Raw genomic sequence first — 26,698 nt, forward strand, 5'->3', positions numbered from 1 at the left:
AGATGTGGGAAGTGTGATAGGATGTCTCTTATCCAACCGAAAGGCGAGCAACACGAACTGCAAGACAGGTCAAACTCCCAGCAGTAAGAGCCTGGGCTAGAAAGTCGACCGTTCAAGTAGCTTCATTCCGTGGCACATTCGACTAGCTACTTCCCATGATCTCTGAAATGAAAAATGCGTTAAACATGCACTCTGCTCCAAATGAGTCGATGTAGAGAGCTTTTCCGTAAGGACTAATACGTGAATTGTGAGTTTGTTGCGGACGAAAGCTAATCGAGCGATCCGCGAAGGGCAGATGATCAATGTTTGGCAGAATGATAATATGGTTATAATGGATATCCAAATATCGGAGGACATTGAATAGTCTTGCAGAAATCCCTTTCCAGATGAGACGTTGACAAAAAATCCGAAAGCATCGGACGTGATTTCGTACCCAAGAGAGCTATATATGAACTGAACTTTGGACTGCGATGGAAATGAGAGTATGAGGGGATGACTAGAGGGCAAGGATAGATCTTAATCTAGGATGGTGTGATTTTCTCCTGTAAACACGCATGAATCCACAAAAATAGCATGAGTGTTGAAAATAGGCAATTGGGCGAAAGAAATCAGGGAGAGCCCATTGAGAGTCTCAGTGATGGTTGAAGTATTGGCCATATTCATTGCATACATGTTGAGAACCAGATGATGAAGATGTTCGTATATAGGTTTCCTCAATCTTCTGAAACGGCAACGATGATCGAAATGTATCGGGTGATATATACTCACCAGGAGCTGAGTGATGTATTAGTAGTAATACAATTTTAAACGCCCCGGTGTTGATTCTAATCCGCCTGCAACTGGTTAAAATGTGAGGGCGTTTACTTACAGTAGCGTATCTGATTCAGCAGACAATCCACAGAGCAAGATCACCTTACCACAATGTACTTAATCTTGTCTAGGGGGTCAGTGAAACAGTTTTGTGGATCACGGAGAGCATACGGGGTGCATCCGATTTTGTCCAATTTCCCGAATAAAGTCAAGGTTCAAATATGAAACTGGCTTCAAAAGGTGAAGGAAGATATTGAGGTAGCTTTCGTCGGGCCCATCCATTTTGCCAGGGGGTGTAAGGTATTTGCCACTTACAACTATTCACTACTTATGTCTATCCACCACTGGCGACTTGGTTTATCGCTTGCCGAGAAGGTAGATACAATGCGGTTGCATTAGTGACTAATGCAGATCGATCCAGATCGAAGAGTTGGAGAGCATGTATTTTGGGAATTTCACAAACCTGTTGGAGAGCCTGCCGGAGATGGCCTCTTTCTATGAGAATAAAAGGAGAATATGGAGGTCAAGGAAGAGAGAATGGGTTGAAATCACTATGACAATGAACGTGGAAATCACTACGGATACTACCATGCAAACTTTGTTTTGGTGCACGCGAAATCGACAAGGCATAGTCTGTTTACTTGAGGAGGGCGCGCGGTTCGAAAATCAATGGCTTAGGAAAGAGTTGATGAAGAGATTCCTCGAAGATGTCTCACTGTGTAGTGAATAAAGCGCTTAGAGAGCGGTTCGATATACGTGTAGTGCACGCGACGTAGACCTGGGGTAGTCGCTTTAAACGTGAAGACCATGCTGAACTGTTACTTCCTTGCCGAAACTGATAAGTAGTCATGTATGTTACCCATATAAAATAGCTTGAACGTAAATGCTGATGATGAAATTGACACGAATGTTAGGGCAGACGACATCTGCCTCAAAAGTTCCAATGAGAGTAAGTGCAGTGTGATAGTTTATCTTTTGACACCTCTCTGTCATCGCGTATGAGTATTCAATAGATTTTTTGAATCTGCAAGCCAGTGGCGTCCCTTCCGCTGGTATAGAGGCGAAGCCTTATGGACTGGCCTAGCGAGATAGAAATCATTCAGACGAAACTTGTATCTTGTCCAAATTTCAACAGTGCACTGGGGCATGGTCTGCGCTCGGGAGTACTCGTTACCTACATGCCATTTACATACCGACGGCCTCTTACAAGCCCCTTCTTACATATCTTCCAGATCTTGAAATGCAAGCGAAGTAGTCCAGACAACGGTATGTGACGGTCCAAACGCGAATGACTCAACGCTAAATCAACATAGGAAGGACCCAATTGGCCCTCTTTGACACTCCAATTGGATCTCTTGGGCGTTGAAGCACAGCTGACGATGGAATACGTTTTGGCGGAGGCTTGATGACACTCGGGTTGCAGCAACCTAGGATCAGCAACTCATACGGTTCACTAGGTATCCCTTACTCTCCCTCTATCTTCCTTACGGAGTTGTGGTGCTTCCTTGCTGTCTTGACAGCAAGGAAAGGGAGTGCCTTTCCTTGGCGCCTTCCTTGGCGTCTTCCTTGCTGCCAAGAGAACGACCAAGGGAGCGCCCTAAGGGATAGTTCATCTCGTTCCTCTATATAGTCCGCCTTTACGGCATCTACAATACAACAGAGTTCACATCAATTCCAACCTGAGTATGACACCGCTTGTCCAAAGAAAACCTTACTCAATCCGAACTCACAGGACGCGTACAAATACCTCATCCGCAGACCGTTGAGCTCAACGACAGCTATGCTACTTGGACCTAATGGGACATATCCACTCAGAGAGATGCTTCTGTCCAACGGGGAGCTCGGGAGACTCGGATGATTCGTTGTTGCATGTGAAGAGGATTGAGGACCGCTGGTAGGTATCCACGCGTTTGCATTACGCCTATCTTGCAGAAATGCATGACGACGAACGAAGATAGACATGACACGACGGTTAGCTCCAGTAGCTCCTCTTGAGCTCCGAGCGGATTCAACTAGTACACGCCACATCAGTGGAGGGGAAAGATGAGGTGCTGAGGGGTATGCAGCCACAAGAAAGTAGGGTCTCTCCGGCTCCGTTCCCGACGTCGAATATCTGGGAGTTCTGGCGTCTGCGGCCCGAAAAGCTCGGGCTGTTTGGAAGCTGCCCCCGGCTTTGGCTATCGCCTGCACCTGCAAGCCCAAGCACAGCACCGGCTACAGAAGCTTGAATCTGGCTCAGGTTCCATATGCGAGCCCGGCCAGGCCCACCCAGTTGCGGTATTTATCTCGATATTGAATATGCGTGTAGTGTTTCTTCGAGCGAGAACTCCGATGCCGAAGCTTAAGCACATATCGTTCGACCAAGATGACGAGCTGACCAGACGGTAAGCCGAGCTTGATGTCGATTGATTCTTGCAACGCTATGATGTCCCTGCATATGCAATGCTGGCAGGGTCCTACTCATGAGTGACTTCAACTGTCACGATAAGCATGGATTAAACATCTTCGGCGGAACCATGTGAGCGACGAGCAGCCCCCACTCGAAAGTTATACGCCGTGTTTGTGGGACGCTGCTTTTCGGACTGCTGATATTGTTGCAAATGCTATGCATTATCTTCGACTAATCTACGCGGTGAGTTGTTCAACTCGTGGGGTGTTCCTTGATGCGGAGTAATCTCGAGACATCCATCCCTGCAGAATTCGAGCTCCAGATCGAAGGAGAGAAACATTGCAATTCGTAAAAGCCGAAGCAGCTTGATGATGGCCTTCTTGAGTATCATGCGATCACAGGAGCGTCAGAGTGGGACAGTGGGGTAAAATGAGATTAGAGGAGCGCTGGTCTGCAGGACATGCTGCCCGGAGACACTGTGGGGAGTGAAGCAATGGTCAGATGAACTGAGAAGAGGAATGGAAGTGATGTAGCCATCGACGTAGAAAGCATATTGTCCATATCGAGTGGACCATTTTCATGGGGGAATACCCCGTCAGCTATGCATGGGCAGATTTGACGCAGTAACAATCCTAACGAGTAGTGATGGACGAATTGTTTTGCTCTCAGGAAATCGAGCTGCTACCAGTCCATGTTAGTTCTGCATCAGATCTCGACTAGCACACATCGTATTAACCTGGCTGGAACTACGTCTAGATTGGCGCACCCGAACAGCGCGGTGGAATCTCGATGACAGCGACGGAGCAGTTCCGACGTACATGTAGACCTCTTCGAGCTGCAATCGACGATGAAGCTGCAAGGGATTGCTAGGCGGTTAGTGAGGCCGCCACGCTGGTCGACGTGCGGGAGGGCCCAGGGGGAGGCAGCGAGGGACCTGACAGCGCAGCGGCGGCGTAGAAGGCGTGCCTGAGGGGCACAGGGGAAGCAGACGATAGGCGTCCAGGACTGGCGCAGCAACTGCGGCACACTGCCGTTGGTGGGGGGAAGGCCTGAACGCGATGGCATGGTGTTGACTGAATCTTGATGATGTGAGGTCCAAGGGTAAGGCTGGGCGCCAGGGACCCCCGGTGGCGATCATTGACGGCACTCCGCATGTCCGGAGCACACCGCGCCATGCTCATGATCCTCAGCACCTCCAACCGAGCCCTCGCTGTTCACCACCGTATGTCCCCACCAGAGCACCGTAAGCCCACGCAGGATCTGGCCATCGACCGCTGCCTCCATCCTGCGCGGCATCACCGAGGTCCACGGCGCCAGGGCCGCAGGAGCGGAGTGGCGGCAGGAATGCGTGCAATTCGTGCAAATGGATGCGTGCATGCTGGAGGCGTTCCCAGGCTCCGCTCCGCTCTGGCTGCGCGCCCGGCTGGCGTATGCGGTACGAAGGACTCCGCTCCACAGTGAGCGGCATCGGCTGCGTTGGGAACTCAGCCACGGCGTTGCTGACGCCCCTGATACAGGCTCCCGGCAATATCAGGACTCCAATGCCAAGGCCCGCGCCCTGCAACCCGTCGTAGCAGATCGACACAACACCGCGCAGAAGCGTCTTGCGATGCCGCATCTCCCACGGTTCAGCCATGAACGCACCGCCAGGCTTGCCCAGCGTGTGCTGCGTTTATAAGCTTGTTGGCGTGGGCCGGCTGAGCTCAGGTATCCGTGTGGGGAAGCGTAGGGCCAGGGGCTAATCATGATCGACATGATTGACAGGCCTGCAGATATCCAGCGGCGTGCTGTTTGAGTCGTGAGAAACGTCTGCCGCCTCAGGGCTGCCTCTGCCCCCGGGAGCTTTCCGTCATGGCCAATATGTGCCGTCGCCCGTCGTGATCCAGCGCGGCGCTAGAAAGAAAGTCTTGCGAGTCTTGCGACGCTGGCGCCACTCCAAACGCTTCCTAATGCTGGCAGCCATACCGTTCTCGTATCTGGCTTGCCGAGAAGCCCGCCGTTTGCGGTGTTCCTGGAGGCCTCAAATCAGAGCCAGACGCTCGTGATTCGTCCAGCGTGCCCTGGTGTGGTCCTCGTTCCGTGGCTCGCTACCCGTACCTCGACGACATCCCACAACAGTTAGTGACCGGCGGCTCTCCAAGCTTCCTCTCTGCTCCGTGGCACTGCATCAGCGATGCCGTGGCAGTACCGCCCTTGGTCCTTGCAAGCAGAGCCCCAGGCCCGCCATGCCTGACCGCCCGCCTACTGGGTTCGAGATGGCTGGAACAACTCTGGTACGCCGCCCTCACTGATGCAGGGCTACTCGAATATCGACGTTGTCGAGCGTCACCACGGGCAAGCACGTGTAACAGCATTATCGATGCCAGACTGCTCTGTCGCGCCGTTCTCGTCGTGGCGTCGTGCTCCATGCATCCTGGTGCGGATGTGAGCCGGATAGCTCGCCAGCAAGGCGCTCCAGCAGGGCGCTCCAGCAGTGCGCTGAAGCACTCTACATCGGCCCAGTAAGCTTGATCAGGAATTCTCTATGCTGTTTCAAGACTGGGATGTGCATCTGGCTGACATAACTGGTAGCAAACACGGCCGTGCCCTCACCCCCCGGCTTATGGGGATCCGAGTTGGGACCCGATATTCGAGACAGCGCCTTGACGGTCACCACTACCCATACGTCTCATCTCTGTTATCATCCTGGGCAATTGGCTGGCTACCTCAGCGGCTGAACTACACTGCCTGGCCCGCCCAAGCTAACAATAGCCATAGACGCTTACTCGGAGAAACCGCTGCCTTTCTGCACGCCATTAGCTTTCGGGAGACAGAATGGACCAACCAGAATAGGGTTCTGCGGAGCTCCACTCACTTGCTCACGTCAATATGTTGCTCCTGTACATCGTTTCGGCAGCGAACATCCCCGTATCTGTGCTCCTGAGAGATCCGGGACCGAGTGGGCCTGTCATCGCGCGATCCCAGCCCAGTAGGTGAGGTCCAGTAGGTGAAGCCCAGGAGGAGAAGGCGCAGTGGAGTCAAAGCTCTGCGCGGCCTACAAATATAGAATGCACAAATCCCCAACTCTCTTTCCCAGTCCATATCCATCGTCCCTGACTCGACCCATCTTCCCCATCCCCCCTCTTTAATATTCTAGTAGAGGTCCAGTCCACACGCTCCCAGAGCAGACTGCCATTCACGATCGTTGAATCCTCACATACCCGCACCCCTACAGTAGGGGCCTCACCCCAGCCGCCGGTCCTTGCCCACGTGGTCAAGACTGTCCTCTCTCGTCCCCTTAATATCCGATAATACCCATTTTTCAGTTTTGTGACGATTAGCTACGACAAGATGAACGCCCTCATCTTTGGAGATCAGACGGCCGACCAGTACCCGCTTTTGCGGAAGGTCTCTCTACGGAAGGACAATGCACTTCTCGCCACTTTTTTGGAGCGCGTTAGTGTAGTCCTCCGGGATGAAATCGAGAAACTTCCCAGAGTCCAACGAGCAGAGATTCCGGATTTCCTCCGAGTGTCGGATCTCGTCGAAGCCTACTTTGCGAAGGGGCTCAGAATCCCACAACTGGAGAGCTGCATGGTGACACTAGCACAGCTTGCGCACTACATCGGGTACGTATGCCACATGAATGGTCGAGAGCTCGGCTAATTGTTTAGGTACTACGGCGAGAACCCAACCGAAATACCAGCACCCTCGAACGCGCGGATTCTTGGATTGTGCACCGGTCTTCTCGCGGGTGCCGCAGTGGCTTCATCAAAGAGCCCTGCGGATTTATTACCACTCGCAGTCGAGGTCGTTCGAGTTGCTTTCCGAGCGGGGACATGCGTTGGAGTAGCCAAGGATGCCCTAGACGCTACCTCGCCCGAGCCATGGTCCACCATTGTCACAAACATTTCCGAACAATCGGCTAGAGTAGCTCTTGCCGAGTTCCATCAGACGACTGGCATTCCGCTGTCCAATCAGGCCTACGTCAGCGCTGTGAGCGTGATGGCCCTCACGATCAGCGGACCTCCCTCCACGACAAAGCGGCTTTTCAAGGAATCCGAATCGTTTAGCAAGAATCACCGTGTTCCAATCCCTGTCTACGCTCCCTATCACGCGCAGCACCTTTACAACGACTCCGACATCGCACGGATCATAGACTCGAAGACACGAGAATTCCTCAAGGAGTACCGCCCATATAGCTTAGTCCACTCCGCGTCTTCGGGGAAATGCCATACCGCCACCAGCACCCTCGAGCTTGTCGAGCTCGCGCTGAAGGAGATGCTGATGCAGCCAGTAAGGTGGGACAGCCTTCTGGAGGAGACTGTATCGCAGATCACCTCGGTCAGCAACGCCGAATGCTCAGTTTCCGCAATCGGCGTTACCAACATTGCCAACAGCTTGGTCTCAGCACTCAAGGCTGGCGGGCAGTCCAACATCTCTGTTCGTGATCATACGTCGTGGGCATTGAAGGCAGAAGATGCCGCAGGCCGAACCCAAAATGACAAGATTGCCATCGTTGGTATGTCTGGCCGCTTCCCCGGTGCTGCTAGTCACGAGAAGCTCTGGGAGCTCCTCGAGCAGGGCCTAGATGTGCACAGAGAGGTTCCGGCCGACCGATTCGACGCGAAAGCCCATTGTGACCCGTCGGGCAAAGGAAAGAACAAAAGCCACACGCCTTATGGGTGCTTCATCGATGAGCCTGGCCTTTTCGACCCCCGATTCTTCAACATGTCTCCCCGCGAGGCTGCGCAGACAGATCCCATGGGTCGATTGGCACTGACGACTGCTTACGAGGCGCTCGAAATGTCTGGCTACGTTCCAAACCGCACCCCATCGACGAAGCTACACCGAATTGGTACTTTCTACGGCCAAACCTCCGACGATTGGCGTGAAATTAATGCGGCCCAAAATGTCGACACATACTTCATTACTGGAGGTGTGCGTGCGTTCGCCCCAGGACGCATCAATTATTACTTTAAGTTCTCTGGCCCCTCGTACAGCATTGACACCGCCTGTTCGTCGTCTCTCGCCGCTATCCAGCTTGCCTGCACTTCCCTGTGGGCTGGCGATTGCGACACTGCCTGCGCCGGTGGCTTGAACGTGCTCACCAACCCGGACATTTTCGCTGGTCTCAGCAAAGGCCAGTTTTTGTCCAAGACTGGTGGCTGCAAGACATACGACAACGACGCCGATGGTTACTGCCGAGGTGACGGATGTGGTACGGTCATCCTTAAGCGATATGAGGATGCCATCGCCGACAACGACAACATTCTGGGATGCATCTTGGGTGCCGCCACTAACCATTCCGCTGAAGCGGTCTCAATAACCCACCCTCACGCTGGCGCCCAAGAGTTCCTCTACAAGCGCGTTCTTGCCAACGCCGGTGTGGACGCTCACAGTATCGGTTACGTCGAGATGCACGGCACTGGTACGCAGGCTGGCGATGGTATCGAAATGACTTCGGTCACCAACGTCTTCGCTCCTCGCCATCGCCAACGTCGCCCTGAGGAAACTCTTCACCTAGGCGCTATCAAGGCGAACATCGGTCACGGCGAAGCTGCTTCCGGTATCAATTCACTTATCAAGGTCATGATGATGATGAAGAAGAACGCCATCCCTGCCAATGTCGGTATCAAGGGCGTCATGAACAAAACGTTCCCCAAGGACCTGGGACAGCGGAATGTGCACATCTCGACGTCTCAGGTTGCGTTCCCTCGCAAGGGTGCTGAGAAGCGCAGGATATTCCTCAACAACTTCAGCGCCGCTGGTGGTAACACAGCGATCATCCTCGAGGATGGCCCCATCCGCGAGGTTCCTGCCGCCGCAGACCCTAGATCGGCGCACATCGTGACTGTTTCAGCGAGGTCCATCGCTTCCTTGAAGGCGAACATCCAGAACCTCATCGCCTATCTCCACGAGAACCCGGACACCACGCTTCCCAGCTTGTCATACACCACCACCGCTCGGCGCATTCAGCATAACTACCGCGTTGCTTTCCCTATCTCGGAAATCACCAAGGTGAAGGATGCTCTCCAGGCCCAGCTGAAAGATTCCTACAGCCCTATTGCTATGGTTCCCACTAAAACTGCTTTCACCTTCACTGGACAAGGCTCTCAGTACACCGCGTTGGGCCAGAAGCTGTATGAGCAACTGAGCTCTTTCAAGACTGATATCGAGCAACTGGACAACATTGCTCGCATGCAGGGCTTCCCGTCATTTATCCCTCTTCTCGATGGGACCGATGTGACGACACTATCTCCTGTCGTCGTGCAACTCGGCATGGCCTGCATTCAGGTTGCCCTTGCTCGTATGTGGTCCGCATGGGGACTGAAGCCTGTCGCCGTCATTGGCCACAGCCTGGGAGAATATGCCGCACTCCATGTTGCTGGTGTCATTTCCGCTAGCGACATGATTCTTCTGGTTGGACGTCGGGCCGAGCTATTGGAGGCAGACTGCACCGCCTACACCCATGGCATGCTGGCTGTTAAGGGAGGTGTAGAAGCAGTCTCCGCCGCTCTCGGATCGAATATGACCGAGATTGCTTGCGTGAACGGCCCCGAGGAAACTGTTCTCTGCGGCACCAGCGATCTCATGGATTCGACGAGCAACGCCCTAGCCTCTAAGGGATTCAAGGCCACCAAGCTCAATGTGCCTTTCGCCTTCCACTCTGCGCAGGTTGACCCTATCCTGGAGTCTTTCAAGGCCGTTGCGTCTTCGGTTACGTTCAACAAGCCGACTGTTCCAGTGCTCTCGCCTCTCACTGGCCAGGTCATTCGTGAAGCTGGCATCATTGGACCTGATTACCTTGCACGCCATGCACGCGAGACGGTCAACTTCTGGACTGCTCTGTCCACGGGCAAGGACGAGAAGGTCTTTGATGAGAAGACTGCTTGGCTGGAGATTGGCGCTCACCCTGTTTGTAGCGGAATGGTAAAGGCATCTCTTGGGGGTGCTCCTGTCACGGCTCCTTCCCTCCGCCGTAGCGAAGACCCATGGAAGACCATCGCCTCCAGCCTTTGCAGCTTGTTCCTTGCAGGCGTTGCTATCGACTTCAATGAGTACCACCGCGAGTTCAACAAAGCACACGAGTTGCTCACGCTCCCAACTTACTCCTTCGACAGCAAGAGATACTGGCTCGACTACACCAACAACTGGACCCTCACAAAGGGCGAGGCACCAAAGGTCGCAGCTATCATGGAGCCTGAGCCTGTAGTCGAAGTTGTCTCCAAGCTCTCCACTACATCGTGCCAGAAAATTGTGCGCGAGGATCTCCAGGCGAACTCTGGCACTATCGTCATCCAGACTGACCTCACGGAGCCCAAGCTTTACAAAGTCGTGACTGGGCACATGGTTAACGGTGCGCCTCTTTGCCCGTCGACCTTGTATGCGGATATGGCCTTGACTGCCGCCGACTATCTCTGGAGGCAATTGCGACCTAACGTTCCCACCCCGGGTCTCAACGTTTGCAAGGTTGAAGTGCCGAAGACACTCATCGCTATCATGCCGCCACCTCCAGAAGGACAGCACATTCAGCTTGAGGCAACCGCTGACCTCGAACTCGGTACTGTGGACCTCAAGTTCCGAAGTGTTACTCCTGCTGGTAAAGTCACTGTCGAGCATGCTTTCGGCACTGTCAAGTACGAGGATGTCGAAGTGTGGAAAGAGGAATGGAATCGCACTCAGTACATGGTTCAGACCCAGATCGACCTTTTGAAGGGCAAGCTCCAGTCGGGAGCTGCACACAAGGTCCTTCGCGGCATGGCCTACAAGCTGTTCAAGGCGTTGGTCACGTATGATGATAAGTTCCGCGGCATGGAAGAAGTCATCCTGGACGGCAAACAAACCGAAGCGACAGCATCTATCAAATTCCAAAGCACTCCAGCCGACGGTGACTTCTACTGTTCCCCCCACTGGATTGACTCCCTCTGCCATATCTCTGGATTCATTGTCAACGCTTCGGACATGGTTGATTCCGACACCTCGGTCTACATTTCCCACGGCTGGGGTAACTTGAAAATCTCCAAGCAGCTCTCTGCGGAAAGCAACTATCGCTCCTACGTGCGAATGCAGCCTCAACCTGGAAACCTCATGGTCGGCGACGTCTACTTCCTAGAGGGCGAGGAGGTCATTGGTGTCTGCATAGGTCTGAAGTTCCAGGAAATCCCCCGCCGTGTCCTTAACATCATGATGCCTCCGGTCGGCGCTAAGAACGCTGCTAAGGGAGCTGCTCCAGCCAAGGCGATCCAGCCCAAGGCTGCTCCTGCCTCAAAGCCTTTGCTCGCCGCTCCTATTAAAGCTTCTAAGCCTGTGAAGGCTACGAAGTCTGCTAAGGTTGCGAAGGCTCGCGCTACGAAGCCTGCTGGTGACTCTATCACTTTTCGCGTCATGAAGATCATAGCAGAGGAGACCGATATGGCCATGTCGGAGCTCGTTGATGAAGCCGCGTTCGAGAATTTAGGTGTTGATTCTCTTCTGTCTTTGACCATCTCTGCCAAGTTCCGCGAGGATCTCGACCTGGAGATTAGCTCTACCCTCTTTACGGATTATCCAACCATTGGCGAAATGAAGAAGTTTTTCTCTCAGTACGACGGAGGAGCTCCCCTCGTCGAGGACGAAGATTCTGATTCCTCAGACGAGCCATCAGACCTCGTAACGCCTTTCGAGGAAGCATCGGCAAGCACCCCACCTAGCTCTGCTCCAAGCTCCGCCCCAAGCATCTCCGGTAAAGAGACCTCTGTGCAGATTAACATAAGCGAACCCACCGGCGCCCCCAGCCTGGCAAGACGGATTGTGGCAGAAGAGATGGGCGTCGACATTTCTGAGATCACGGACCAGGCTGACCTTTCTGAAATGGGAATGGATTCGCTCATGAGTCTGACCATTCTTAGCTCTCTTCGGGAGCAGACCGGCATTGACTTACCCTCTACTTTCCTGGTCACGAACGCGTGCATCGAAGATGTTGAAAACGAACTTGGCATGCGCCCCAAGCCAGTCGCTAAGGTTGAGGTCGAGACCAAGGTTCAAGCCAAGCCTACCCCAAAGCCGAAACCCCCACAGCTCGCTGAAGTCAACCGCAAGCTAGAGAAATCTCAAGATCTCTCTAAGCTTCCCCCAGCGACCTCTGTTCTTCTCCAGGGCAATGCTAAGATTGCTAGCAAGAAATTTTTCTTAATTCCAGACGGATCTGGTAGCGCGACTTCATACATCTCTATCCCCAACATTTCCCCGGATATGGCAGTCTATGGATTAAACTGTCCGTTCATGAAGAACCCCACCGACTTTACGTGCGGTGTTCGAGGTGTCTCCCGCCTCTATCTCAACGAGATCAAGCGTCGACAGCCTCAGGGTCCTTACATCATTGGTGGATGGAGTGCTGGAGGTGTGATGGCCTACGAAGTCACTTTGCAGCTTATCGAGTCGGGTGAGAAGGTGGAGAGCCTCGTCTTGATCGATTCACCCTGTCCCGTTAGACTCGATCCTCTACCGGCCCGTCTCCATGTCTTCTTCGATCAGATCGGTCTTCTCGGTACTGGCAAGCCGGGTGGAACTCCTAGCTGGCTTCTTCCTCACTTCACGGCTTCTATCAATGCCCTGAAGGAGTATGAGCCCGAACCAATGCTCAACTCAAAGGCTCCCAAAGTCTTCGCCATTTGGTGCACAGACGGTGTATGCCCGAACCCGGATGACCCTCGCCCTCCTCCGGCCGAGGAAGAAGATCCTGCTCCCATGAAGTGGCTTCTTAACAACCGAACTGACTTCTCGGACAATGGCTGGGCACAGCTGCTGCCTAAGGAGAACTTCGAGTTTGCCGTCATGGGTGGCAACCACTTCACTATGATGAAAGATGCTCATGTAAGTTACACCCCTCTACGTTGTAACATCGTGCAAAGACTAACAGTTCATAGGGTGTTACTCTTGGCAAGTTAATCAAGCAAGGCCTTCATCTATAAATTGAGAGTTCGATTGAGATTGCGTTTCTTAAAGTTCCTTGTTATATCATTGCTGGTCTCTTGGGGACAGGCGGACAGGCGTTGTGAATTTGGCTGATGATGCATTAAAGATTTCACATTGGTCATGGTTTTGGGGCGTCTCATCATTTCTCATGTTGTTCTTCAGCCTTGGGGAACTTGGCGTTTCATATTGACGGATCTAAGGATCTTAGATGGTATACTTTTCATGTCTGGTCGTTTCATGTCTGCGCGCGTTTGATTTATCCAAGATTGTCACTCATGACATTTTCCTTTTGCTTCCTCGAAGAGATTAATAGCACCTCACGTAATGTATATACTGGCGGTCGGATCCATTATTTCAAAAACTTACTTCGTTTCACCACTACTGTCAGATGCACATGCTGATGTTTGACAACTGCTACACCCGTAGCAGAGAACCTCATGCCCAAGGACACTGGCATTGTGGCTGTGTGGTACCCGCCACCGGTGCCACCATGCCTTGTTCCTCCAACGGTTTGCAAGGCTCTCATATGTACAAGAATGATGCCGAGAATTCCCGCTAACCCATCCCTCAAGTAGGTCGCTTGCTGCACATATCAGTCTATCTACTAAGAACTGCACCGGCGTCGCAACGTTGCATCCTCCACATCCATTTGGGCCACTGTCGTCATGGATGCTAGAGCCAGGAGCTTAGTCCTTTCGCCAAAATCAATACCTTCTAATTTTAACTGGCGTCATCGGTGCGAACCGCTAACAGAGGATTCGCAGCTGGGGTGCATGTGCCACACCGTCCTTTACCGTTTGAGGATTGTTCTAGCGGAAAGGTGCATGCTGCGCCAATGCAGTACGGCCACTCAGGAGATTCCACAAACGGAAGCAGGTAAGGTTTAGTGCAAGGCTTGCGTCAGTGATTGATTACCACCTGATTACCTACAGGCGCTTGCTTAAAACGTGGATCAGCAAGGTTTTCGGGAGATATGCTAGCGCGCATCTTCGAGGTCTGCAACAAATATCGATAACCGCGCAATATTGGAACTCTGCAGCTGTAAGGCGGATCAGAATGCACGATCGTCTGGGATAATTGCTTGATTCTTCCGCCCAGCACTACAGACAAGCAAGGAAGCATGGGCATTTGCAGTTCAATTTCCATGTCATCATCGTCAACAAGTCTTGCTCCCAGCCACCCGCTCTCCCGAAGAAAAGTGGAGGTGTCCGGCGCCGCGCTTACCCTAACGCTGCGCTCCTTGCTAGCTTTCCACTCATGCTAACTATATTTCTAGCGCTGACTGGGTTGGCCTCCTGGCGGCGGGCGCCGATCAGCTTGTTTCTCGGCGCTTGACACACACGACAGGGCAAGGCGGACACGAAACGCGTTAAGCGGGAATAGGGAAAAGGAGCGGGTGGAAGGGAACAAGGGGGAAAACTACGTTGGCGGCTTTGCGGAAGGCAGCAGGCGCGGAACAAGGCTCGTCCGAGCATCTCCTTCGTATCTGCGGCGCTGATGTCGCTGCCCCTTGAAGGACGACGCGGCCACCGGTGAGTGTGACCCTGGTGTGCATTATTCGTGAGCGGAGGAGAATTGGTCCGATTGCAGGTTGTTGGTTTTGAAGTGTTGGCAGGATTCCGGATCGATGACGAGACGAGGCTGCAGCTGTCCCCTGAGGTTAATTAAGAGTTGACGCCGTTGCGAACTAGCCGATTCCTTGGCGTGAGGAGGGCGGCGGAGCGGACTGCTTCCTAGAATTCCGCTACTTAGTCAAACTGTGGCCGGCGATAAGATTTTCCGATTAGATTTTCCGAACGCAATGCAAACAGTGCAAACTAAATATGACATCGCGTTGATTTGCGGCCTGGTGGGCTGTTGAATGTGTGCATCGCTCCTCAATGGCTACTCCCGCCAAAGCACAGAGGCAAGACTGCGACCTAAGTGTACTTATAGGAGCTAACATCCTCTCAGTAGCAAAGATGCGCCGACCAACCCTCGAGGCATCCCATATGCACCGTTCGTCGACAAGGTCGAGGACTATGTTGCCTCACGCGAGGAAGTCGAGAGCACCCTCAAGAGCTTCCAAGAGATGATCTCGTGCGTAGTCCAAAGCTAGAACGTTTGCTGGCTAAACGCTCATTGGCTGCGGTGTAGGAAATACCAGTTCATGGAGGTCAACACCCAGAGGCGCGCTGCGGGGCTCAAGGACAAAATCCCAGATATCTCGAAGACGCTTGATACGGTCCGGTTCTTGAAGACACGAAAGGTGCAGTGCTATGGGACCATATAGTCGAGGGCCTTGCTGACGGTTGGCTGCAGGCGGACTCGGATCCCCTCGAGACCACTTTCGAGTTGAACGATACGTTGTTCGCAAAGGCGCTCGTCCCGCCGACAGAGGAGGTGTATCTATGGCTTGGGGTACGTAATGATGTCCTCCTACCTTCCACTAGATGCTGGTGCTGACCATTCACATTCAGGCAAATGTCATGCTTGCCTATCCCATCCCCGAAGCAGAAGAGCTTCTCAAGTCTAAACTTTCCGCGGCGAAATTGAGCTTAGAGAACTGTGACGAGGATCAGGATTTCCTGAGAGAGCAGATTACGGTAGGTGCAATACAGATTATCAGTTCACAGTTAGATACTAACATCTATAATAGACGTTGGAGGTTGCCACGGCGAGAGTATACAATTGGGACGTTGCTCAGAGACGAAAGGAGCGTACAGAGCACGAAGGATCAATAGCGGGACCGAAGGCGGCATCGCCCAACGGCTAATGAGTTTCATGGGTCCGGTCAGGCGACAGGTCTTCTATAGCACGCGGCGCTCCGAACAGCTCCACAGGTAACTACTTTCTTCTCGGATAAGCACACCATCAAATGAAAGATCCCAAGAGTTCTCCAACTGCTAATCGCTTGCCTCCGCATGTTTTGACCTTCTTCCGAACATGGCCTTCAGCAACCAAATCTTTCTCAATTCTCTCCCTGTGAGGAACTTTGCGGTACCATGTAGATTGGGAATCTTTGGACGCTTTAGATGCACTCTTTTGGGGGCTTAGGGGCCCATAGTTGATGCTGATACATGGCACTCTGCTAAGAGCGTTCTCTCCACCACTGCTCGATGGTAACTCATCCTTAGGGATCTGGCGAGAATACAGCAGGATGCCGTGGGTACCACGGATGTTGTGTTTCTGTCGCCATATTGTGTCTAGTGTCTCCGCATTCTCCTCACTAGACGACTGTTAGCAACTCGGCAATGTGAGGTCTAACCTGAAATTTTAAAGTAATCTTCGATGTAACAGAGAAGACCGGCAACCTTGAGTGTATCGCACCCAAATGCACATTCCGAACCAGCCCAAAAGAGCTCAAATCTCGTCGAATCAAACTTGGGTACATGTGAGATGTAAACTTACCCGACAGGCTCCCATCTATTGTGGGATGTATTGCGCGAATTGGATTGGCGCATGAGGAAATTGCTCTCAAGGTTGCATAGCGCTAAAGCAGGGAAGGGCGTTAGGTCTTTGAGGATGACAGAAGTCACTTCAAATTGTCGGAATATGAGAACTCTGAGAGTTGATAGGTAGCCATTTGCCAGGACCATACGGCACCATCTTGAGATGAAATAATCGTTGTACACCGGATCGTCCCGGTTGCCCCCGGAAGAACGGTTGTCTTGACCTTGCAGGTTCAGTACCTCCAGTTTCGGGATTTTCGCAATTTCAAAGAGGTCTTCCGTAGTAAATGCCAGCTCTCGGATGATAAGACGGGTGACATGGTTGAAAGATAGACTTGAGAGATGTTTACTGAGCGAGGGCAGCTCGCAAAGGTTTGTGCCTCGGGCATCAGGTATGTCGAGTTTATAGCACAAGTCAGGGACAGTCTCCGGGTGCGCTGCAACGAATGTCTCCCATGTCTCCAAGCTCCAAGTCTCGCTGAAACACCAGTGTTAGCAACTCTCGCTAGAAAATTTCCGCTTTGACTCCGACTCATTATTGACCAAGCAACAGGTAAGGGAAAGGAGAGGACTTACGAGGAAGTGATAAGATCGGCCAGCTTCGTTGCAATATGGTTAGGTATATATTCCACAGCCTCGTGATCGAACCGAGTGATATTCCAGGCCATAGAGCGCAACGCCATATCCATCAATGATGCAGCGCCAGTGCCGTTGTTCTTACGTTCGCGGGGATCGGTTTGTCTTCCTCTCCTCTTCCACATCCAATTCGGCAGCATGGAGCGAGCTTTGACGGATTTTTCATAGTATATCTGGCTCGTAGTGTCATCAACCTTGCGCGTCGGCTGAGCCATGGTCCGTTCAAGGTAGGGCTTGATTGGATGCATTGTCGATCTTGTCAATAGGCCGTTTTCTGCATGGACTGCAGTGGATTGAGAAGAGTTGGATATGGAAGGCGGTCGGTGGACATCAACCTATGAGATCTTGTGGAGAGTTTCTGGCTTTGAGTGTAATCTGACCTTTTTGGCAGCTCAGTTTCAATGTTAGGATAGTGGAATTTGGGTAATGAGCGACTTGTAAGAATGAAGCTGAATCTGAGGAGTAGAGCGTGATTTCAGTACTGATTTACGCGTAGACTCAATTGGAAAAGACGATACCGAACCATTTATTTTCCATGTAACCGCTAGTCGCTCATAGCAACGCGTCGTCGCCCTAGATGTTCTGTGCGAAGAAGCGCGCAATCACATCTGAGCTCTAAACGTGTTGCTATAGAAACAAAGCGAGACCATGTCGATTATTCTGACGTTTGAGAACTTATTGTTAGCTTGAGTCGCGCACCCGATATAGACACGAATTGCCTTCGTGATGAGAGGTGTTGTGGTCAAGGTGATGTCGCTTCGGGCAACCTTAGTTCTAAAGAAGCTGCCAAGACGTTGTCTATGGGCTCGCAAAGCCTCGCTCCATGTAAATCTTCTTAATCTTACGGCTCTCTTTGCGACCCCAATGGACAGCATAAACGCGATGAACAAGCATCCCCTCAATCCTTCATGGACACATCGGCCTTGTTGCTAATCCGACCGAACCCTACTAGGCAGCACTTTTTGAGCTACAAGAGCTGTACCTCTTGCATGGCAAATATATAATCTTGTTCGCATTACCTTCGACATCTCTACTCTAACCCTCACCTCTCCCAAACATAACTATCTTACAACAGCAATGGTGGTCTTCAGGACCCATAAAGCCGAGATCCTCCCCGCTTATACAACCTGCCCCCTCTCTCTCGACGTCCTCGATACCGTCCACAAGTCCTTCGCCATTGGCGCCTTCGCACGCTTCCATCCCACCGTCGACCTATTCATCCACGACCGGCCCGACTTCCACAACAAGCCTCACCATAAGATCCGCGACACCCTCGACGCGGAGGGTCAGACCGGGCCTTTCCTGCTGCTTGAAGAGCTCACAGAAGAGCAGGACGCCGTGTGGTACATCACCAGTACCGAAGCGGCCGAAGCCGAAGCCGAAAATGGCGAGGAGAGCTTCAAACAATATGAGGGCGAGACACCGCTTCTGAGGATGTGGATTAAGGTCGCTGATGTGCCGCTTGAGCACGTCAATCTCGATATCGGGAACTCCAACATTCTGGAAGCGATGGAGTCTACAGGCCTAGAATATCCCTACGACCCGCATGCCGAACAGCTTGAAGCATTTACTCTGGGTGCTGATTTTGAAACTGATCATAGTTATATCCCGCCCGCTTTTATCATTGCGGGAGACGATGAGGTAGAGGTTAGCTATGATCTTAAAGATAGGGAGCATATCTCGCTTGGTCGGGGCCCACCGGATATGGTAGTAAGGCTGAAGGAGGAGGTTGCTGTGCGAGAGGGTCTGAAGGTTCAATGGCATCCGAGTAGTAGGAACGAAGATGGGACATGGAACCTTCAGACTGTGTATGACCCAGAAAGCGAGAAATGGCGACGACATATGCCTTTGCAGCGATAAGTGCCAGGCATAGGTTACGGTGAGAGAACGGGCGCATATCCTAGCTTAAATTTCATGTCCTAAATTGAACTTAAATCTGAACCGAGCAGATCTCCTTTGAAAACAATCTCTGTTCGCTTCAAAACAAAATAGTATGTGGAATCTCGATGCTCCAGAATACCCCAATGATCTCCGCAAGGACTGCTCCTAGATCGTAAACACAAACCTCGGACTCTCATCACCCAGCTCATTGACCTCCTCGTCAGTCATACCCGCAATCTTCTCATCCTCCTCACCTCGCGCTCTCCGCGCGTTTGCGCGCGTAAAATAGAACCACATAAAGCCATACACAAGAGAAGCCCACGCGACCATAGCCAGCGTGATAGCGTGGCCACGAATGTACCTAGGCCCTTCTCCCGCAGGGTAAATGAACGAGGACATTATGCCGGCGGTATCTGGTGCTTTGTAATTAGCCGGGTACTCTTCCGAGTTGAACGGGGCACAGGGGATTTCGTACTTCCTATCGTCAACTGCAAGCCAGTCGCTGTAGTCCGCTTCCCGTATCGTGGGTTATTCGTAGGCAACCAAGCTAATGGCAAGCCGACTACGACGTAGAGGCCCATGGCCACTAAGAAGCATCCGGCATAGTGGACGCCGCTGGTGGTATCGGCCAGCAACATTGCGTAGCCGATGATTGAGATGAGTCCGAAGAGGACGGAGTACAGGCCTCGTTTTTGCTGGTGGTCGGAGAGCCGGGCGGCGAGGAGGTAGGATATAGCGCCGAGAGCGTAGCACGGAATGGTCAGGACTTGGACTATGGCGGTTGACCACTTCGGGTTGATGCCTTTGATGATGGTGGGGAGGAAGGTGGAGAAGCTTGAGTGTTTGTTAGTGAACCTACTTCGTCTGGAAGATTTTTCTTTTTAACGTTCACGTACCCGTAAAGCATGGTATCAGCTCCGAACTGCGCAAAGCAAAATGCCCATATCTTCCAATCCTTGAGCCCTGCTTTCACGTCTTTCCAGTGGAACTTTGCGGCGGACGTCGTATATCCCTTCTGACGGAGAAACCGCAGTTTCATGAGCTCCTTCTCTGCAGGAGTGAGGAAGTAGGCGGTTTCAGGAGAATCGGGTAGAATCCACCATGTTGCAATCCCGAGAATGAAGGTAGGGATGCCCTCCAAGATCATGATCCATCTCCAACCAGATTGACCGGATAGACCGTCCATGTGCCCGATTCCGTAGCTGTTCGGCATTAGCACATGTTGTGGCTTTGTTATAAGGGTACTTACGCCAGTAATCCGCCACAAGCTCCAGCAAGAGCAGCACTGACGAAGAGATATCCAATACGAAGCGCAAGCTCTCGTTTGACGTAGAAGAACGTCAAGTACACTGCCATTCCGGGGAATAAACCTCCCTCCACGGCGCCTAGGAATATCCGGCAAGCTATCAGTCCGCCATAGCTCTGCGTTACTCCCGTAAGAGTAGCAATGATTCCCCATGCCGTGGCAATGAAAGCTATCCACCTCGACGGTCTTAATTTCTTCAGGACCAGATTCGAAGGTAGCTCAGAGAGAATATATGTAACGAAGAGAATCGAGACGGCGACTTGGAACTGGTTGCCGTGGAGGCCTAGATCCTTTTCTAAGCCATATAATCTTGCATTGCCGATATTGACACTGAGAAGCATTAGTTTCGCACCCTTGTGAAAACGGACATGAAAGACGTCTCGACACTCTTCAATTTGATGAAAGGACTACTGTGAATTAAGAGAAGATCTTGTTACGTAACCCATGGTCATGTCTGGTGAGGGCGCAGAATGGATTCAGTCACATGACAAGTCCATGGTGGGAAAAAGAAGAGCCTATGAATCGGTCTAAAGTAGACTTATTGACTTACCGATCTAAGAAGCTGAGCAAGTATAGCAGCATAACAGTCGGGATCAGATAAAGATCCAGTTTCCGCACCAGCTTCCTCTCCGCAACATGATCAATCTCCACATCTACCGCCGTCGTCACATCCCCCGACTCGAGCGGCGAAGTAGTCTTCTCGAGATCAGACATTCTTATGACAAACCTGATTGGCTTCAGAAATATCCAACAATAATTATCCGAAGGCTATCGAAAAGCCACAGATGGGTGCGTCTACGCCTGGGCAATGCTGAAAACGCAGAAGGGCAAACTGCAAAATATGTCGACGAGAAGATTGCACATTATGACTTAATGTCACGCAGCTTCGTTGCACGCAAATCCCAGAGGTGGGGTATCTCAATTGTTGACTGGCGAGTATGACAGCCGTTTAACACCCATGTTGACGATCGTCTCTATGTTCGTTTCACGATGCCTTGGCGATGACGAAAATGGCTTGGTTCGATAAGCGAACTAGATAACAGCCTGCATTGCTGATGCTCAAGACATAGAGTGGGATGCTGTTTGGCAAGTAAATGTGTGGAGTGAGACACTTTTGTTAGAAAGTAGGCACGCACCATATCTGGATATGTATCTGAAGACTTTGTGGAGCCGGTGTTAGGGCGGCGCTACCGCTAGATACACCATCGAATGTCCGGGTTAAAATATCTAACATAGTACTAGTACAGAGAGTAGAGAGCATGACATTGAATCTCTTAGTTGCTTCAAGTTGTATAATATCCCTTGGCCCTTGGCAGATATACCCCATTCTTGGGCCCAATTATCCCGGAGGTGTTGCTTGGAAGAACTGACAAGAAACGGGGTGGCCACGATCATAATAACCAATGCGATTAATAGCCAGAAGTCTCGTGACTTTCTAGCGTCATGATATCTCGACTTTTCACACACTCGGGGTCGATGATGAAGGCCTTGAATCATCGTAGAGCTAGGACACCCGGTCGCAGCACCTCCAGTCATTCGCCGTAAGATGTTCCTTTCAGACTGGCACTGGAATGTTTCCATGCCCACTGTCGTGGATGGCGCCAGCAGTCGAGGCAGAGAGCAGAGAAGTGGAGAGTCGTAGAGTGGATAGAGCAAAGCCAGGAAGGCCTAGAAGGCCTGGCAGTGGCAAGCTACGGTATCTCACATAGTCGGAAGGCTTGAAGCATCGAGTAGAGCGCTCCAGTCTTCAGGCATGCTAGGCACTTCCAATGCGCTGAATATGTCCACTTCGGACATGGGGCCAATGCTGAAAGCCAAATCGAACTCGTTCATTTGCTTAGGGACTTCTGGGACCTCGAATGCCAAAGACTCTCTCATCGTTTGGTGTGACAGGATCGTTGGTGGAGATAGCGTTCCTTTTGCGATGTTCTGTGTGTCTCGCACCATATGCCGATTTAGTGGCCAAATATCAGCGCATGCTCGGATCGCACCGATGCTGAGACGCAGTCGGTCTCTTCCCACTGCTAGGCGTCTGTCGTCGGGGAATAGAGCGCAGGATGCAACGTGTGCGGCAGCACATCCAGCGACAATGCACATTGTGAAAGGCGCGTGAAGTACCAACGGAGACGGGAGAGTCAGAAGCTGCGTTTGTTTCTCCAAGGCCCTAAGTACTTTCGCAGTGTTAACGTTACGTCTCTCTGGTTTTGTCTGGACCATCCCAATTGGAGGACGGGGTAGGAAGGCAGTTTGCCATTCCTCGTTGCTCCACGCAATAGACGATGCAGGTCGGTGGATTTGCACAACAAGTATGAGAATCGTGAGGTGAGCAAAGAACATAACCTCATCAACGCTGCCGTCAGGAAGGACTGGTTCTCTCTTGCAGGCCGGAAGTAATGAGCTCCACGCAGAGAGTCTGGCATCGGTATGCACTGTTATCTCTTCCCACGAAGCTTGAAAGTCTCCGAAATTTCTCAAGAGCTCAGAAACAATGCGGATACCATCTATAAGATATGTAAATGACGAGAAGACGACTTCAACCTCATCTAACTCTCTCATATCGTATTCCGCGAGAGTCTTTGGCGGAGGAATCACCTTATTAGGCTTAGCAATCACGGCCAATGAAAGGCAGGACCTATACGTACCCCAGATTCGTATTCGATCTCTTCGCAAGGGAGAGCAACAGAAACCGCGGGAAGGTCTCTGAGAGTGAAAGATACGATTCTTTTGACGATCGCGTAGTGCTGGTCTGTGACGTACAAAGTCCAGAAAGTCCTTCTCCAGCTTTCCTCGAGAACGGGACTTCCTTCTCCATACTGGCTTGCAAATTCGCGAGTATTCATACCCAAAGCTAAAGCTAAGCGGATTGCGGTTTCGAGATCAGTTGAGGCCTCGGCCCATTGACTGCAGTAATGATTGGAGATCGTGAAGAGGAGAAGTGCCTGGACACGAAACGGCGTCTTGTCATGCTCACTGGCCGCCAGTGCCTTTTCGGCCTTCTCTCTATACAGTTCCGAAGTTGTCCATGGTGCATATCGAGATCCGATATATTGTACAACCGTTTCTAGGACTTTCATGTCCTGCGCTCCGGATTGAAGTCTTTGAGTAAAGAAGCGTTGAGGCAATAGAAAAGGATGACCCGCATGAAAATACTCAAAGTACAGTTGGACTAGTCTGTCGGAGCTGACGGCAAAGGTGAGCTCGGTTGAGTCGATAGATATCGAATCGTACAACCCCAGGGACGGGGCGCCGGAATGCTCCAACTGATCGCTTCTATCCCCGCTCGACGACGATGTGCAGGACTTGGGGGTCTGATTGGATGTCGCGGACTGCTCATGCTGCTGCTGCTGCTGCTGCGCCAGTCTCCTCCGTGCAAGGGCAGCTTTGTCGAGTCCTCCTCTCCGGGACTTTGCGTACTCACAATCCTTGCCATCTCGCCTACACCGATTGCAAGTTGGTGTAGTCGCGTCGCACTTCACATGGCGCGCCCTGCACTGGATACACGCAAGGTTGACTCTATCGATCGGCTTCGCACTCGAGCTCGGAGGAGTACTCATCGTCGACAACGCTCGGGGGCATCAATGGGCCAGGACAACATCTGGAGTCGTGATGAAAGAAAGTGTGGGTTTCAGCAGATCGGAGGCTCGCTGCCTGGAACGCCGCTCAGGGCATCGCCTTGCACCGATACACGCTTGACCGTATGCGGAATAAATGCTTCCAGCCCTCTTGCAAGGCTGAAGGCTGAGAGCTTTCACATCCTGGCCAGGCACGGACGGTGCAGACGAACATGTCAAACACAGGACATTCGTTTGAGCATGAGCATCTAAGTCATGAACTAAAGCATAGGCAGCATGATTGGCTGGACGTGATGACGGACTTCAACACCACGACCCTGCACCAAGTCCGACGTCCGTCGGCCACCGATCAATCATGTTTTCCTCGAAGCATCAAAAACATGGCTTCCCTGTACGAATCCATAACTCGGATGTGTTTCAAAACGCCCAAACCCCTCGGGAAAAGAAAATCCAGCTATCACCACGTCACATACGTCTTTGGCACCGAACGCCTCGAGTACAAGAGCACCTCCAAACTGTCACATAAGCAGCCCGCCAACCGCCCAAAGTCCGACGGGTTTCGCCCAGCTTCAAGGACTATAGTGTCTTGCCCCGAGAGCTCCTCAGCATCGCAATGAGGCACGAGCCGTCGCCCTGGTCACCGGCTGCTGTACCTCAACGTCAGAGCTCTAGTGCCGTCAAGAATATGGCCTTGTCAATCATCACCGGCGCCGTCGTAGCTGGCAAGCGAATGCACGAAAAGCACAGGGACAAGAAGGCCGCCACCTCTCAGGCGCAGCAGCAAGCTGATGCGCAGCTCGGCGCTATCAAATTGCAACTCCAACTCAACCTACGGGAGGCCATGTGGGAAACTGAATTGAGGACTTCTATGCAGCAGTCTGAGGTTAAAGTGCGGACCAGGAGAGCCCAAACCTTTCCAAGCTCGGGAGAAAAAGGAGAGAAAGATCCGCCGCCAGCTTATATGGATGTGGTGGGGAGTCGACGAGCACCGGAAGTTGTGAAGGGTGAAGACCGGTTCGCTGGATTTGCAGGAGAGATGGGGGACGCGAGGAGGGTGTACCGTGCTAATACAACTCAAACGAGGGGGAATGTGCACTCCTCGCACCATACGGCTCATGGGCTGGGACTATCGGGGTTGCCGACTTGAACTCTCGTTTGGTTCCTTAAAAGGACCTTTTGTATTCCCTCTTAGCGTTCTCGCCACGCAGTATTTAGAAGACGGAAAACTAGAAGCAGAAACTACACTCGCGAGTGGTAACTTGCCTGTTACCCAGAGACCTAATCAAGACTTATGTGGCTTTTCCAATGCCTCCACCCCCGTTCTCATCATTTGCCCTTCGGCACAATCTTCAACGAGAAGTCCACGTGCTTGACGCCTTGATGTATACTGCTCGTAGAGATAACGTCAACATCCGAGCAGACGTAGGCCTCCACGTTCTCTTCTGTCAGTCCTCCGCTGACCTCAACCAAGAATGCCTTCCTGTCGGCGGTGCCCCTTCCCCACTTGTCTTTCAGTCGTGAAGCAGCAATCTTCACTCCTTCACCAGTGAAGTTGTCTAGCATCACGACGTCCGCACCAGCCGCAATTGCTTCATCTGCTTCTTCGAAACTCTGGCACTCGAGTTCGACCTTAATCGCAAAGCCACCGGCTGATTTAGCAGCCCGTACCGCGGAAGTGATGCTGCCAGCCGCGACAATGTGATTGTCTTTGAGCATAGTCATGGCAGAAAGATCGTGGCGATGGGGATCGCATCCGCCCACGAGCATGCCGTACTTCTCTACGAGGCGGAATCCAGGGGTTGTCTTTCGCGTGCCGGCTAGGATATTGGTATATCCTGCTTTCCGGAGGAGGGAAAGCAGCCTGGCTGACCTACGGATTCACTGGTTACTCAGGCCTTTTCTAGAGGTCAAGAGATTCAATACACACTTTGAAGCGACGCCTGAGCACCGAGCTAGAGTGTTCAACGCCACCCGCTCTCCGAGAAGTAGCTTCCTAACGGGCCCTCGTACTGTAGCACAATGCATAATCGGCTTGAGTGCTTCTCCCTCCTTAACATGCCATTGGACGCTAAAAGTAGCAATAGTTAGAAATGTAACATGTTTAGACATAGTCAATAAAGGTAGAATGACTCACGTGCAATCTAGTTGCTTGAACACCTCGTCGAAGAAAGGAACACCTGCGACTATGCCCTGCACTCAGTGTTAGAAATAAGACACATACAGAGTTCGTTTGAGCTTGTAGACAGCGCAGTACGAGTCATTGGTTCATTGAGAGTTGATAAATGGAGGTCGACTAACCGCACTCTTGCCCAGCAACTTCGCTTCTGAGATTTCATCACCGACCACAAATCCTCCATAGTCGAAGCTTGGTGTGTCTTCCTCTAGCCACTCTGATACCAGTCGCTTGTACGTTTGGGGAAGTAGATGGGCAACAGCTCCATGCGCCGGGGCGCCTTCTATGGTGGCCATTATGAAAGATTGAAGATAATATTACAAGTCTTCCTTCTAGAATGGTGAGTCTTAAAGTAGCTTGCTTGCCGTCAGCAAATGGTCTCGTGGTAATACGACTTGATGAGCTCGGGTCGAAGGGTGTCTAGTCCGATCCGCGGCCGACGTGATGTTGGATGATCCAAAGCCTTCAGAATGAAACAGTAAGGTATGATGCTAGTTGAGTGCTTATCTCGGTATTCTATTCGAAGGAGTTACTAGCCTAACGCTGTGAAATTGAAGCAAGGGA

General features: G+C 52.0%; 6 protein-coding genes across 6 annotated transcripts; 3 read left to right on the plus strand and 3 right to left on the minus strand.

The window, feature by feature from the left end:
* Positions 1–4,385: 4,385 nt before the first annotated feature.
* On the minus strand, positions 4,386–4,835 carry BDZ99DRAFT_516435 (uncharacterized protein; the record flags this gene model as incomplete). The annotated part of the gene is made up of 1 exon (XM_033725073.1): positions 4,386–4,835. One exon carries the CDS (start codon positions 4,833–4,835, stop codon positions 4,386–4,388), a length of 450 nt encoding a protein of 149 aa, XP_033580750.1.
* Positions 4,836–6,286: 1,451 nt separating this feature from the next.
* Positions 6,287–13,521, plus strand: BDZ99DRAFT_436278 (ketoacyl-synt-domain-containing protein). The gene is made up of 3 exons (XM_033717532.1): positions 6,287–6,807; positions 6,853–13,033; positions 13,087–13,521. Exons 1-3 carry the CDS (start codon positions 6,530–6,532, stop codon positions 13,129–13,131), a joined length of 6,504 nt encoding a protein of 2,167 aa, XP_033580751.1. The 5' UTR covers positions 6,287–6,529; the 3' UTR covers positions 13,132–13,521.
* Positions 13,522–14,813: 1,292 nt separating this feature from the next.
* BDZ99DRAFT_224738 (Prefoldin, subunit 3) lies at positions 14,814–16,037 on the plus strand. The gene is made up of 6 exons (XM_033713462.1): positions 14,814–15,041; positions 15,089–15,214; positions 15,272–15,383; positions 15,437–15,535; positions 15,595–15,720; positions 15,774–16,037. The coding sequence occupies exons 1-6, from the start codon at positions 15,016–15,018 to the stop codon at positions 15,888–15,890; spliced, it is 606 nt and encodes a 201-aa protein (XP_033580752.1). The 5' UTR covers positions 14,814–15,015; the 3' UTR covers positions 15,891–16,037.
* Positions 16,038–18,178: 2,141 nt separating this feature from the next.
* Positions 18,179–19,427, plus strand: BDZ99DRAFT_224806 (uncharacterized protein). The gene has a single exon (XM_033713463.1). The coding sequence runs from the start codon at positions 18,280–18,282 to the stop codon at positions 19,060–19,062; it is 783 nt and encodes a 260-aa protein (XP_033580753.1). The 5' UTR covers positions 18,179–18,279; the 3' UTR covers positions 19,063–19,427.
* On the minus strand, positions 19,092–21,103 carry BDZ99DRAFT_553748 (MFS general substrate transporter; the record flags this gene model as incomplete). Its single annotated transcript, XM_033727104.1, has 5 exons — positions 19,092–19,496; positions 19,559–19,917; positions 19,980–20,285; positions 20,333–20,719; positions 20,940–21,103. 5 exons carry the CDS (start codon positions 21,101–21,103, stop codon positions 19,249–19,251), a joined length of 1,464 nt encoding a protein of 487 aa, XP_033580754.1. The 3' UTR covers positions 19,092–19,248.
* Positions 21,104–25,242: 4,139 nt separating this feature from the next.
* Positions 25,243–26,533, minus strand: BDZ99DRAFT_224955 (nicotinate-nucleotide pyrophosphorylase-like protein). The gene is made up of 4 exons (XM_033713464.1): positions 26,260–26,533; positions 26,096–26,151; positions 25,889–26,029; positions 25,243–25,831 (listed from the first exon to the last, which is right to left on the minus strand). The coding sequence occupies exons 1-4, from the start codon at positions 26,428–26,430 to the stop codon at positions 25,288–25,290; spliced, it is 912 nt and encodes a 303-aa protein (XP_033580755.1). The 5' UTR covers positions 26,431–26,533; the 3' UTR covers positions 25,243–25,287.
* Between the last annotated feature and the right edge of the window lie 165 nt (positions 26,534–26,698).

This window comes from Mytilinidion resinicola (genome assembly GCF_010093595.1).
Source record: "Mytilinidion resinicola strain CBS 304.34 unplaced genomic scaffold BDZ99scaffold_4, whole genome shotgun sequence".
In the NCBI taxonomy this organism is placed as follows: domain Eukaryota; kingdom Fungi; phylum Ascomycota; class Dothideomycetes; order Mytilinidiales; family Mytilinidiaceae; genus Mytilinidion; species Mytilinidion resinicola.

Coding starts and splice junctions, on each gene's coding strand:
- BDZ99DRAFT_224806 (XM_033713463.1), top strand. CDS start 18,280: ATGGTGGTCTTCAGGACCCATAAAGCCGAGATCCTCCCCGCTTATACA.
- BDZ99DRAFT_224955 (XM_033713464.1), bottom strand. CDS start 26,430: ATGGCCACCATAGAAGGCGCCCCGGCGCATGGAGCTGTTGCCCATCTA. Junction 26,030..26,095: donor TTCAAGCAACTAGATTGCAC/GTGAGTCATTCT, acceptor TGCTACTTTTAG/CGTCCAATGGCATGTTAAGG. Junction 25,832..25,888: donor TGCTCAGGCGTCGCTTCAAA/GTGTGTATTGAA, acceptor GTGAATCCGTAG/GTCAGCCAGGCTGCTTTCCC.
- BDZ99DRAFT_436278 (XM_033717532.1), top strand. CDS start 6,530: ATGAACGCCCTCATCTTTGGAGATCAGACGGCCGACCAGTACCCGCTT. Junction 6,808..6,852: donor CAGCTTGCGCACTACATCGG/GTACGTATGCCA, acceptor CTAATTGTTTAG/GTACTACGGCGAGAACCCAA. Junction 13,034..13,086: donor CTATGATGAAAGATGCTCAT/GTAAGTTACACC, acceptor AACAGTTCATAG/GGTGTTACTCTTGGCAAGTT.
- BDZ99DRAFT_224738 (XM_033713462.1), top strand. CDS start 15,016: ATGGCTACTCCCGCCAAAGCACAGAG. Junction 15,215..15,271: donor AGCTTCCAAGAGATGATCTC/GTGCGTAGTCCA, acceptor GCTGCGGTGTAG/GAAATACCAGTTCATGGAGG. Junction 15,721..15,773: donor TCCTGAGAGAGCAGATTACG/GTAGGTGCAATA, acceptor CATCTATAATAG/ACGTTGGAGGTTGCCACGGC.